The sequence below is a fragment of the Gopherus flavomarginatus genome, chromosome 2, assembly GCF_025201925.1.
Source record: "Gopherus flavomarginatus isolate rGopFla2 chromosome 2, rGopFla2.mat.asm, whole genome shotgun sequence".
Lineage (NCBI taxonomy): Eukaryota > Metazoa > Chordata > Testudines > Testudinidae > Gopherus > Gopherus flavomarginatus.
Window position 1 is genome coordinate 300,017,341 of NC_066618.1, and position 12,844 is coordinate 300,030,184.

At 59.2% G+C, this 12,844-nt stretch overlaps 1 protein-coding gene across 1 annotated transcript; it reads left to right on the top strand.

The window, feature by feature from the left end:
* The first annotated feature begins 259 nt into the window (after positions 1–259).
* On the top strand, positions 260–5,848 carry LOC127044741 (forkhead activin signal transducer 3-like). Its single transcript, XM_050939802.1, has 3 exons — positions 260–535; positions 4,231–4,335; positions 4,751–5,848. The coding sequence occupies exons 1-3, from the start codon at positions 260–262 to the stop codon at positions 5,846–5,848; spliced, it is 1,479 nt and encodes a 492-aa protein (XP_050795759.1).
* Positions 5,849–12,844: the final 6,996 nt, after the last annotated feature.

Below are 12,844 nucleotides of genomic sequence, written 5' to 3' on the forward strand. Positions count from 1 at the left end.
TCTCTCCTCCACCAGCCTTTAGCCTCCTCCCAGGCACCCAGCTTAACAGAAAGCTGCTAATTGTCGGCGGGGCGGCCCGGCCCCTGGTGCCAGCAGTCTGGCTCCCCAGTGGGGCAGGGATGCGGATCAGCATGAGAAAGGCTTGAGCTGGAGCAGGACAGCGGCTGCCTCCCACCTGAGCCCGCCCCCAGCCCCTCCTGGCCCGGGGCTGCCCTTCACCTTCAGCGGGGCCGGGCCCCGGAGCAGCAGCGCCCGGGCCATGTCCCTGCCGTCGGGAGAGGCAGCCCCCGGGCAGAGCGGCGCGGAGACAGGGGGCTGCCCGACCCCCCCGGGGGACGCGCCCCAGGGCTGTGCCCGGGAGAGGGGAAGCCCCGGCGCTGGGGATGGAGCGGGGCCGGGCGAGGAGCCCCGGGACCCGGGCAGGACGGCGAAGAAGAAGCGCTACAGCCGGCACCGCAAGCCGCCCTACACCTACCTGGCCATGATCGCCCTGGTGATCCAGGCCTCGCCCGGCAGGAAGCTGAAGCTGTCCCAGGTACGGGCAGGGCAGGGACCCAGGAGTCCTGCCTTGATTTCCCCTGTGGTGTCCGGTCCCACAGGCTCGGGGCCGGAGGGGGGGAAACTATGGGACCGTCTAGTCTGACTCCTGCATCTCCCAGGTCCCCTGCTCCGGTCCCCCGCCCCCCCGGCACCCCTCGGAGAGCCAGGCAGCCCAGAGCCGCGGGACGGGGGGGCGCTGGGCTCCCGTTGGTACAGGGCCTCCCCCCCGAGCCTTGCACTTCTCTGGGGCAGCCCCAGGATCAATGGTGGGCGAGGGGGATGCCCGGGGCACTGCCCCTCCTCCGGGCCCGCAGCCCTGCTCCGGTCCCCCGCCCCCCCGGCGCCCCTCGAAGAGCTGGGCAGCCCAGAGCCGTGGGGGCGCGGCCGCTGGGCTCCCGTTGGTACAGGGCTTCCCCCCCCCAGCCTTGCACGGCTCTGGAGCAGCCCCAGGATCAATGGTGGGCGAGGGGGATACCTGGGGCACTGCCCCTCCTCCGGGCCCGCAGCCCTGCTCTGGGGCCGAGCTGGGCACGATCGGGGAGGGGGGCAGGCGACAGCCCCCGTGGGGGGAGGGTTTGGCTCCATTTAGCCCGCGCCTACTGTATATGGTGTAAATAAGCCGCGGGTCAGGGGTCGGCCGGGGAAGGAGATTAGGAGCAGCGGGGAGGAGGATTCCTCGGGGGTCAGGTGACCTGGGAGTTTGCACAGACACGGGGGGATTAGCACGTCGGGATGCAGAGCTCGCCCGACCCCCAGGCCAGGGGCTACGGGATCACAATGGCTTTAGCGCTGCCTGGGCCAGCGTCGAGCCGAGCTGCCGGCAGCCAGCGGCTGTTTAAAGCCCAGAAGCGCAGAGCACTTTACAAACACGGAGTACAAGGCCAGTCAGTATCACAGCCTGGGGAAACTGAGGCTCGGGGCCGGTCCGAGATCCCCCAGCCAGTGGGAACAGAATCCAGGTGCCTGGTTCCAAGTGCTCTGCTCTAGCCACAAGAGCCCACTCCACTCACCCTAAGGGGGGTCCCCCTTGGGCATTTGCCCCCAGCTAGCGGTGCTTGCCCATACCGCGGGGGCAACCTGGGAGGGGGCGGGGCCTGGAAGAGTCAGCCAATCAGCTCCACCCAGATCAGCTCTGCATCGGGCGGGGGGGTTAGGGACCAGATTGTACCCACATGCTCAGCTCTGCTGGGACCCCTTCATCGCTTGGTGCCCCAGCTGCCCTGCCCCATGGGCCCCAGAGCACTGTGGGTGCTGCAAGGGTTAATAGTGGGGGCTAGGGGCTTTGAGATCCGGGGGGAGGAGGTATCAGTACAGCATATGGGGGGGGGGTGGCTCCCAGCTCCCCTGGAATGGCAGGGCAGAGCCGGAGGAGACTCTCCCTGGAGCCCAGTGTGGGCTCTATGGGCTGTTTTGGGGGCTGTTGCCAGCGAGTGGCCTGGCCCTGTGGTGCTGTTCCAGCCAGTCTTTGCCCCGGAAGCCAGCAGGAGGCATCAGGTAGTCCCCAACAGCTTGCCACGTTGAGTAATCCCAGCCCCCCCCTCAGGTTCCTGGGTGCTGCAGCGGCTTCTGTGCTTGTGCAGCTCAGGCCCTCTGCCAGGGCAGGGACGGGAGATGGGCATTACCGGCCCTGCTCCCACGTAACCTACGCTCCCGGTGCTGTGGGTTCCCTGGGAGCAGGTGGGCGAGCTGAGCTCACACAGAAGAAGGGCGGGTTAGGGAGGAGGCCCTGGGGACAGCTGTGCACCCGGGGGCAGAACAGACCTGGGGGTGCCCTAGCACCAGCCTTACCACCTTGTGGGAAAGGGAAGCTCCCTCTCTGAGGCCTATTCAGTCCTTGGCCCCTGCTGAGGGCTAGTTAGTGCTGGTTAGGGGGGTGGCTGCGCAGCGTGTCCCCTGGCCTGCTTGGAACGGGGATGCGCCCCTCCACATTCGGGTCTCATACACATGTCACCCAATGACCACAGTCACGATCCAGCAGGAGCCAGACAGGACCAACATACTGGCTATCCTCGAAGGGATTAAATCCTCCTCTCTGCACCATGCCCTGTGCCCCAGACTTGCTTCCTGACAGGCTACAATACCTCCTTAAAGATGCAGGCAGCTGCAATCTGCTCCAGTCCATGACCATCAGGGGCCTGACAATTCCCTGCCTGGCACCTTATACCCTCAGTCTCACCTGTGCTGGAGGAATGCGGGGGGGGGGGGGGGAGAAGATGATGTGTCACCAGCCTGCTTTGTACAGGTGTGAAAGATGACACAAGAAAACTCTGAATGATAACTGGGAATTGTTTAAGAACACTTTGTCAGATGCCCAAAAAAGCCATAATCAAGGAAAACTGTACTGGTTAAAACACTGACCTGGTTCAGAGGAGAAGTGAAGGGAGCTATACAAAATTAAAAAATAATGTATAACAAATGGAAGAAAGGAGAAGTTGATAGTAATAAATATAAATGAGAGGTTAGGAACTGTAGAAAATTGATAAGGGAGGCAAAGAAACACAAGGAGGCGTCTAAGGCCGGCAGAATTAAGAACAATAAGTAGTAGTTTTCGAAGTATATTAGGAATAAAAAGAATCCTCACAATAGTATTGGGCCAGTACTAGCTGGAAATGTAGAATTATTAATCATAATGCAGAAAAGGCAGAAGAGTTCAATAAATAATTGTTCTGTATTTAGGGAAAAAAACCTAGATGATGGCATCTCATCATACAATGCTGATAACACTCCATCCATTCCATTAGTCTCTCAGAAGGATGATAACCAGCAGCTACTAATGTTAGATATTTTTAAATCAGCTGGTCTGGATAACTTACATCCAAGAGTTTTAAAAGAACTGGCTTGACCATTACTGTTGATTTTCAATAAATCTTGGTACAATGGGGAGGTTCCAGAAGGCTGGAAGAAACCTAACGTTGTGGGGGTGATGGTGGATAATCAGCGGAATGTGAGCTCCCAGTGTGACACTGTGGCCAAGAGAATGAATGGGATCCTTGGACGCAGGAACAGGGAAATCTCGAGGGGGAGCAGAGAGGTTATTTCACCTGCATGTGGCCCTGGTGCGAGCAATGCTGGGGTCCGGGGCCAAGTTCTGGTGCCACAGTTCAAGAAGGATGGAGATAAATTGGAGAGGGGTCAGAGAGGAGATATGGGAGTGATTCCACGATTAGAAAACCTGCCTTGTAGGGATACATTCTAGGAGCTTGGTCTATTTAGCTTAACAAAGAGAAGGTTAAGGGGTGGCTTGATCCCAGTACCTACACGGGGAGCACACGTCGAATAACGGGCTGTGTTTCTAACAGCTCTGCTCTGGGAAGGATTTGGGGGAGGGCTCTGGCCCGTGCTGCACAGGGGGTCAGCGTGGATGGTCACACTGGTCCCTTCTGGCCTTTGAATCTAGGACTCTGAGCCAGCCGAGTGCCAGATGCAGCCCCCAGCACTCAGTGAGTTGCGCACAAGGCCCCAGGAGGGAGGAGACAGGAGCCGCCCCAGTTTGTGCCACTGCAATCTGAGGTGCCCACCTAGCTCCCTGTTCTGTGTGTGGCACAAGTGCTGTGTCCCATGCGGGTCCCAGTGAGGTGGCACCAAAGCCAGCAGCCCTGCAGTCCAGGCTGGGACAGCCTGAGGCACGTTGAACGGGCAGTCTCACTCCGCCCATGGCCAGGGGCTCTCACCGCCTGTCTCTGGTTTCAGATCATCCAGGAGATCGGCGCCCTCTTCCCCTTCTTCACGGCAGGCTACCAGGGCTGGAAGGACTCCATCCGCCACAACCTGTCCTCCAACCGCTGCTTCTCCAAGGTGAGCGCAGGGGTGAAGTGAGGGGAATGGGGCAGGGCTGGGGGAGAGAACGGCCTCTGGAGATACGATGTGTTGGGGGGGGCTGGGTCCCAGAGTAGGGGGATGGTATGGGGGGCTGGGGGAGTAAGGAGCCAGCTTTGGGGATAGGTGATGGACTGTCAGGCCCCAGGACAGGGCTTATGGGGCTGGGGGAGAGCCCATGGCTAAGGATGAGGCAGTGTGGGGGCAGGGTCAGCCTGGCAGGGGCGCTAGGCTCTGAGGGGCAAATCGGTCAGGCCTGACACACAGGAAAGCTCTTTCCCGACTTCCCAAACTCCTGGGGTTGGGGTTGGGGCCTCTCCACACTCAGGGTTGCTCCGTGGCTCCCCTGCAGACCGATCCCTGCACTGTGCCCATCTCACTTTCTCCCCGGCAGCTGCTGAAGGATCCTGCGAAGCCCAAGGCCAAAGGGAATTTCTGGACGGTGGACGTGAGCCAGATCCCCCCGGACGCCCTGAAGCTGCAGAACACGGCCATCTCCCGGCAGGAGGCAGCCTCCTTCGCCAGCGACCTGGCCCCCTTCATCCTGCACGGCTGGCCCTATGGCTGCCAGGGGCCACAGCACCAGCCGCAGGGCACCAGGGCCCCCTCCACCAACGCCAACTCCGACAACGAGGAGAGCAGCTACCAGCTCAGCGAGGTGGCAAGGCCGAGCAGCTCCTTCACCATCGACTCCCTCCTCAGTGACTTCCAGGAGGTGGGTCTGTCTGGGAAGCCCCGGGAGGCCGGGGGGCAGCCCCAGCCCATACAGCCCCCACCTAGCCAGCCAAAGGGAGACTCCGTTCCCATCAGCATGGACCTGTGGGGCCCAGTCCCCATCTTCCGCGTCTCCTCCGGGCCCCCATCGCTGCCCTGGCGACCCCCGGGCACTCTGGCTGCACCGCGGTCTTTCTCCTCCTCCTCCAGCAGCATCTCCACCCTCAGCTCCTTGTCGTCCGACGAGAAGGAACCCGGCAGCCAGCGGTCAAAGCAGGCACGAGGCCCCCGCACCCCGGCCAAGCGCCCCCGGCTACTGGCCGCCCGCGAGAGCAGCAGTTCCAGCTCGGACTCCGACGGCTCTGGAGGCTGCACCCCGGCTCCGTCGCCCACGTTGGTCCCCGGGCCATGCTGGGAGCAGCTCCCCACCTCCTACACCAAGTGCGTGGCCCCCAACGTTGTGGCTCCTCCAAGCGGCCCCCCGTTCTTCGCCTTCCCCTCCGTACCGGGCCTGCCTTACTACAGCTACAGACCCCCCAGCTACGTCAGCCCGGTGTACTGGGACCTGAGGCCGGGCCCCTCGGTGGCCCCCAGGCAGCAGGGCCCACAACTGCCCAGCCTCTCGGTGGACCTGGACCACACGGTGCAGGGCATGCCCCCCAACAAGAGCGTGTATGACGTGTGGGTGAGCCATCCAGGAGACATCGTGCACCCAGCATTGTACAGCCAGGGCCCCGTGCCCAGCAGCATGGCCCTGACCCGCTACGACTCCCTGTGATGGGCTCCAGCAGGGGGGGCCGGGCAGCCCCGTGGCCTCTCGACAGCCCTGTGTCTTCAGGAGCCAGGATAGACAGGCCCCTGCAGGCTTAACAGCGCCTCTCGAAACCGGGACCAGCAGGCGGAGCTGTGTGTGGGTATGCAATGGTGTGGACCCTGGAGATTACAAATCCCAGCATGCAATGCTCCATGCAGAGCTGAGTGTCCGGGGTGGGGGGCACCCCTCCCCCCACGGAGCCAGCTGGCAGCAAGCAGGGCATCCCGACGGGCTGTTCTGCTCTGCAGGAGGAAGACACGGATGCCATCGACTCTGGTCCTTACCCAGCGGGGAACCATCTCCGCTGCCTTTACTTACCTACCTGGACTGCTGCCATTGGGCCTCTCCGGCTGGGATGTGGAGAGTTCCTGCAGGACTTTCTACTCCTGCTTCTCCTGAGCTGCCTCCTGGCAGGACAGGATCCATCGTGGGCATTGCTGTGGTGTCCCACTGACAGCTGGTCCTAGGGCAGAGGTGGGCAAACTTTTTGGCCTGAGGGCCACACTGGGGTTGCAAAACTGTATGGAGGGCCGGGTAGGGAAGGCTGTGCCTCCCCAAACAGCATGCCCTCTGCACCCTATGTGACCCCTCCCACTTCCCACCCCCTGACTGCCCCCCTCAGAACCCCTGACCCATCCAACCTCCACTGCTCCTTGTCCCCTGACCACCCCTGCCCAGGACCTCCCTCCCCTAACCGCCCCCTGGATCCCACCCCCTATCCAACCGCCCTGCTCCCAGTCTCCTGACTGCTCTGACCCCTATCCACACCCCCGCCCCTTGTCAGCCCCCCTGGGGCCCCATGCCTATCCAAGCCCCCAGACCACGCCCCAGAACTTCCGCCCCCATCCAACCACCCCCCTGCTCCCTGTCCCCTGACTGTCCCCAGAGACTCTCTGGCCCCCTTACCATGCCACTCAGAGCAGCATGTCTGGGAGCTGTGCCACCCAGCCGGAGCCAGACACACCGCCGCGCTGCTCAGCAGGAGCAAGCAACCCTGCCACCCAAAGTGCTGCCTGCACAGTGACGTGGCTGCGGGGAAGGGGGACAGCAGGGGAGGGGCTAGGGGTAGCCTCCCTGGCCAGGAGCTCGGGGGCCAAGCAGGACGGTCCCTTGGGCCGGATGTGGCCCATAGGCCGTAGTTTGCCCACCTCTGTCCTAGGGTGAACGCACAAGGCCATGCTGCTCCCAAGCTGAGCAGGGCTGGGCTGGAGAGACCACGATGCCCAGAGATGACCGAGTAGAACTGAGGGAGGACCCTCCACTCCCTTCCACATCTCATCTGCACATATGTGCCCACGCTCCGGGGGACAGCGGCTGCTCCAGTCCAGTGGCTCCTGGGAAGAGCCTAATCCAGGCACCCCGCTTCAGCCGGCTCCAACTGGGCAGATCTGGGGGACATGGAAATCTGAACGCAGATCTGGATTCCTAGCAGGACAAACCATCCAGCCACGTGACAGCACAAAGGCTGGGCCTGCCTCTGGGGGGTTTCCTGCTCACCCCAGAATCTGCAGACAGAGATGCAGCTCTCAGATGGGGGCAGCTTCATGACTTTCTACAATGCTGGGGTACCCTCCCCAAAGCAGCCCACCAGGCATCTGACATCAGCTTCACCAGGACGCGGGCAACACAGCCACGGGCTACTCGCAAGGCACAATTACCACCAAGGCAAGACGGGACCAGTGTGACCGTCCCGTGTGACCGCCTGTGTAACACAAGCCAGAGTCCTGCCCCCAAATCATTCCTAGCGTAGAGCTGTTGGGGAAAAAAACAATCTTGATTTAAAAATTGCCAGTGATAGAGAATCCCCCAGGACCCTGGGGAGATTGTTCCAGTGGTTAATTACACTCACCATTAAAAACGTTACACCTCATTTTCTTTCCAGCCTGAATCTGTCCAGCTTCAACCTCCGACCACTGGATCGTGTTAGACCTTCCTCTGCTCGATCGAAGAGCCTGTTACTAAAGATTTGTTCCCCACGCAGGTACTCCTAGAACGATCAGGTCACCCCTCCACCTGCTCTTTGTTAAGGTAAAGAGATTGCGCTCCCGAAGTCTATTCCCCATAGGCAGGTTTTCTAACCCTTCCGTCATTCTCTGCCTCTTCTCTGCCCCCTCTCCAATTTATCAAGATCCTTCTTGTATTGTGGGCACCAGAACTGGACCCAGGACTCCAGCAGCGGTCGCATGAGTGCCACATGCAGAGGGAAAATAACCTCTGCTCTTACTCAAGCTTATGATGTATACTCCCAGGGTCCCATTAGCCTGTTTGGCCACAGCGTCACACTGGGAGGTCATGTTTAGCTGCTTATCCACCCCCACCGCCAAATCTGATTCAGCGTCACTGCTTCCCAGGAGAGAGTCCCCCACCCTGTACCTATGGCCGGCAGTCTCCGCTCCTAGATTTCTGACTTTACATTTGGCCGTATTGAAACACATATTGTTTGCTTGCACCCGGTTTACCAAGTGATCCAGATCACTTGTATCAGTGACCGGGTCCTCTTCGTTAGTTACCACTCTCCCAATTCTGTGTCACCTGCAAAATGTATTGGTGATGCTTACATGTTCTCTGGCAGGTCACTGATAAAAATGTTCAATAGCATACGGCCAAGAACTGATCCCTGTGGGATCCCACTAGAAACACATCCATTCAATGGTGATTCTCCTCTAGAATTACGTTTTGAGACCAGTCAGTCAGCTTTTAATCTCGTTCAGACTTGCCGTAGTGATTTTGATTAAAAACTAGAAAAATATAAAATACCATGAGGTACCACGTCAAACACCTCACAGAACTCTGGCACATCAAAACTGTTACCGTTATCAACCAAACTTGTCATCTCATCTAAAAGACACTGAGTGAGTTTGACAGGATCTATTTTCCATAAGCCCATGTGGACTGGCATTCATTATCTCTCTTTTCATTCTCTATTAACTGCATCCCTGTTAACACAGCTAATGGAGAGCTCCCTCTCCCTCTGCTAGCAGCAGTAGCAAGTCTCTTATCCCTGCTGTGAGTCTAGTCACTAGAGGACATCATCCTTCACAGCTAACAACGTTACATACCTTAGAGGGGAGTCTCCTCTTGAGTCAGTGTCCAGCATTTTTAAGACCCCTTTTATCTAAGTAGGAGGCCACGTTCTGGTCCCAGGTGCCCCAGGGAACGCAGCACGTGTGTTTTAAAGTGAATCTGGCCCATGCTTTTTACTCTTTAATGTTTTTCTGCAGCAATTTGCCTCCTTTCCTCCTCTTTGTTCAAATCCCCCCTTGAAAAGCAGCACTGGCCGAATGATTCCTACCTGCTGCACAGCTTCTCTCTTCCTTTCCATTTACAAACTGGCCATCCAGGCAGCACGAGGCCGACTGCAAAGTGATGCACATAGGCAGGAATAATCTGAGTCCCTCATTTCTCTGTCTTGGGTGCTTTTATGGTCCCCATCACGGTGTCTGAGCACCTCCCGATCTGTAATGTGTTTAGCCTCACAACTCCCCTGGGACGCAGGGCAGAGTTGTTATCCCATTTTATGGGTGGGAAACTGAGGCTCAGAGAATAAGTCACATGGGGGGGTGTCCTGTGGTAGAACAGTGACTTGAAGCCAGGTCTCCCAAAGCCTCGGCTGGTGCTCTAACCAGTGGGCCATCTGCTGAATGTGCAGCAGAGTGGAAACCCACAGTGTCCGGAGAGAGAGGGAAAATCGGATGATGCCCTTCTCTCCATTCAGACTGGGCGTACAGGCCAGGGTAACCAGCTTTTGGAACAAGCTACCAAGGCTCGTGGGGTATTCGCCGTCACTCACAATATTTAAATCAAGACGGGCTGGTTTTCTAAAGACCTGCTCTGGTTCAGGCAGGAATTAATTCCGGGGAATGGGCTGGTCAGATGAGATGATCACAGTGGTCTCGTCTGGCCTTGGGAGCGATGAAGCTAGGGGACATGGCCCAGCTACCTACCGTAATGAAGGGAAGAGAGGAGGTAGATCAGGCTCTGCTCTTCCCTCTCCTTCTCCTCCTGCAGGACCTGGCGGGATGGTCAATTAATTTAAAAGGCAAAAAATGCATAACCGATCAGAGGAAATGCTGCTTTACCCCCCGCACGGTTGGCCTGTGGAGCCCACTGCTCTGGGGATCGCTGAGGCCAAGAGTTTAGCAGGCTTCCGCCGCGGGCCGAACACGCGTGTGGGTGAGAACATCCCCCAGGGTTTCATATGCCAGGCACCCACTGGGGTCAAGCGGGGGCAGCCCCCGTGGACAGGGTATTCCATAACCACCCACTGGGAGGATCTTGCCCCGTCCCCGGACGAGCTGGTGGTGGCCCCGGCGGGCGGGATGCTGGATTAGATGGACCATTGGCAGAGCCCGTGAGAACAGCCCTACATGCCTTAGCCACTTGTTGCAAGGATTTGATTGGAGATTTGAGCTGTGGGGGTGGGTGGTGATTGGATGCCTGGCTCACATGGCATGTTGCTGCAAGCCCCTGGGTGCAAGTTCAAAATTCACCTCTGGCATGGACTGTCCCAAGCCCACAGCTTCCCCACCTACTCCCACCAGCCGTGGCACTTGTTGCACCGGCTGCAGACAGCAAACGGGAGCGCAGGGCAGAAACAGGGAGAGGAAATTCGGGGTTTCTGCTAGAGGAAGTGTGGCCAGAGTGGCTGCCCAGGGGCTCTCCCAGGCCTACCAAAAACATGGGGCTTGGGCCAGATCGGCATCTGGAGTCAGTAGAGCTTGGAACTGCCCCACCAGCCCTGCCCACCTCATTAACCTCTGGTCTCCTGCACATCTCTGAAAGAAACCCAAACCCTTCTCCTCCCCGGGGTCTCCAGGATCCATCTGTGTCTGACCTGTCTGGGCTTCTCCACGATTGTGTCTTCATCTGGGTCTAGTCCCACACACGGCACCCTGCCTGCACGTCAGTAATAAAGTCCTACGATGTATTTGTCCCTGGTTAATCGGCTGCAGGTCTGCGCGTAGCCCCCGGGGGGGAAGTTCTGGGTGTCAGATTGGGAGGGGTTAGGAGTGTCAGAGACAAAGGGGGGTGTCACAGATAAGGCCTGAAGTCACAGGCTTACACCAAGCTAGGAGCTGGGTGACAGCAATGGGACCACTCAAGCAATGAGCTGAAGGGATCGGCAGCTGGCCCAGGATGAGCTGCAGCGCTGGGGGAGGCCGTTTGGCCTCATCACGGTAACTGAAATTATCTTTGAACAAGTCCGAGAATGTTCCTCACTCTCACGAGGAAGCTCATGCCCCCAGTACAATTCTGAGAGCCCATCCCTATGGGTCTATGTCAGAGCCCACTTCCGGGGGATCCACTGAATTGTCAGAACAATGTGGAACACCCTCAATTAAAACACAAGCCTGTGTGAACCTGAGTCTGGCAGGTACCTGTGTAAGTGCAGAGGGGGCATAACAAACAGCAACCTGTAATACAAAGCTATAACTCCCTTTTAACTGCCATCACTATGTTTCAGAGTTAACGGGAGAACAGAATTCCAGACTGCCTGCAGCCATCACTGCACCGGTTACAGCTGACAGTTGAAGGGGTTTCTTTGTTAAATACAAACCAGGAGGGCTAGAAACTGACTTTTCAGACACTAGGGCTTAGAATCTGCTGCCCCATTGCGCACTGGGGGTGGGTTTGGCAGCAGGTCCCATAGCTGTGGGATAGGCAGGTGCACAAGTCCCACTGCCCAGGTCTGAGCTAGCCTGGAGCTCTGCCACCCACCAGGAGCGTCCACCTGGGGATTACACCCCAACACACCATTCAGCCCCCCCGGGAAGCAGCAGGGCTCTTCCCCAGGCCTTGTTCAGTGAGCTCCCCTCCCGTGTGCTCGTTCACTGAACTAGGGAGGGGGAGCAGAGATGGGAGGCTGGTGAGATCCAGCGACAGAGGGCAGTCTCAGCTGCTCACTGGGCACAGAGGAGCGCCCTGGACCCCCACCCAAAAGAAGCCACGCCCACACAGTCAGCCATATTTCACGTTTGCCCCCTCCCCTGGCAAACCAAACCAACCCCCCCAGAACAGACCCGTCCCAGCCCCATCTCCCCAGGACACCAGGCGACCTGCGCTGCCTCCAGGTAATCTGCGCCATCTGCCCCCGCCCCTTGCTGGGTTCGCCTCTGCTCTCCCTCTGCCCGACTTGGTGCACAACTGGGACCTGCACCTCGAGCTCCTCTGCGTCCACCTCCTGGCCGCTTCCAGGAGTCCCTGCCCCAGGGGAGGAGCCAGCTGGGGCCTATCCCGACCTAGCTCCTGCCTCTGAACCCCACCAGGCCAGAGGTCTGGCATGAGTGGGTCCAGCCGGGCAGGAGCTGGGGGGAAGGGCAGGAACCCAGAAGACTTGGCCATTGGGCATGTGGGCTAACGGGCCAGCGATGCTCATGCCACTTGCTGCATGTAACGGGGGGGGTGGGCAGGGGGGCCTGCAACACTGCCCCCTGATGGTCATTATGGACCTACCTGTGCATGGCCTCAGCTCGCCGCCGCTGGAAGAAATCGGCAACCTTAATTCTAGCTCTGGTGGGCACCCTTCTCCCTCCTGCCCTCCCCCCTCTCCCCTCCTGCCTCGGGACCCCACCAGACCCTTCTTGCTCCCTCCGCCCCATCGTCCCACTCAGCCCCTCATTGCCCTCCCAGTCCCAGCACCAGGGAACCGCCAACGTTTGCTGCATGGTACAAAACCCCAGCCCGGCTCCGGGGGGGCAGGGAGCCCTGGCCCAGGCACCTGCAGGGGGCACTGCCTGATATACCCCCCTCTCGTACTGCCCTAATCCTAACATCCCACAAGGCTCTGCTGGTGCCCCCCTCCCCCTGCCACTACTCCAGCCCTCTGCTTTCCCACTACCCATCTCAGCCCCCCCCACTACTCCAGCCCTCTGCTCTCCCACTACCCATCTCAGCCCCCCCAGCCCAGCCTGCAGCCCCCCCCACTACTCCAGCCCTCTGCTCTCCCACTACCCATCTCAG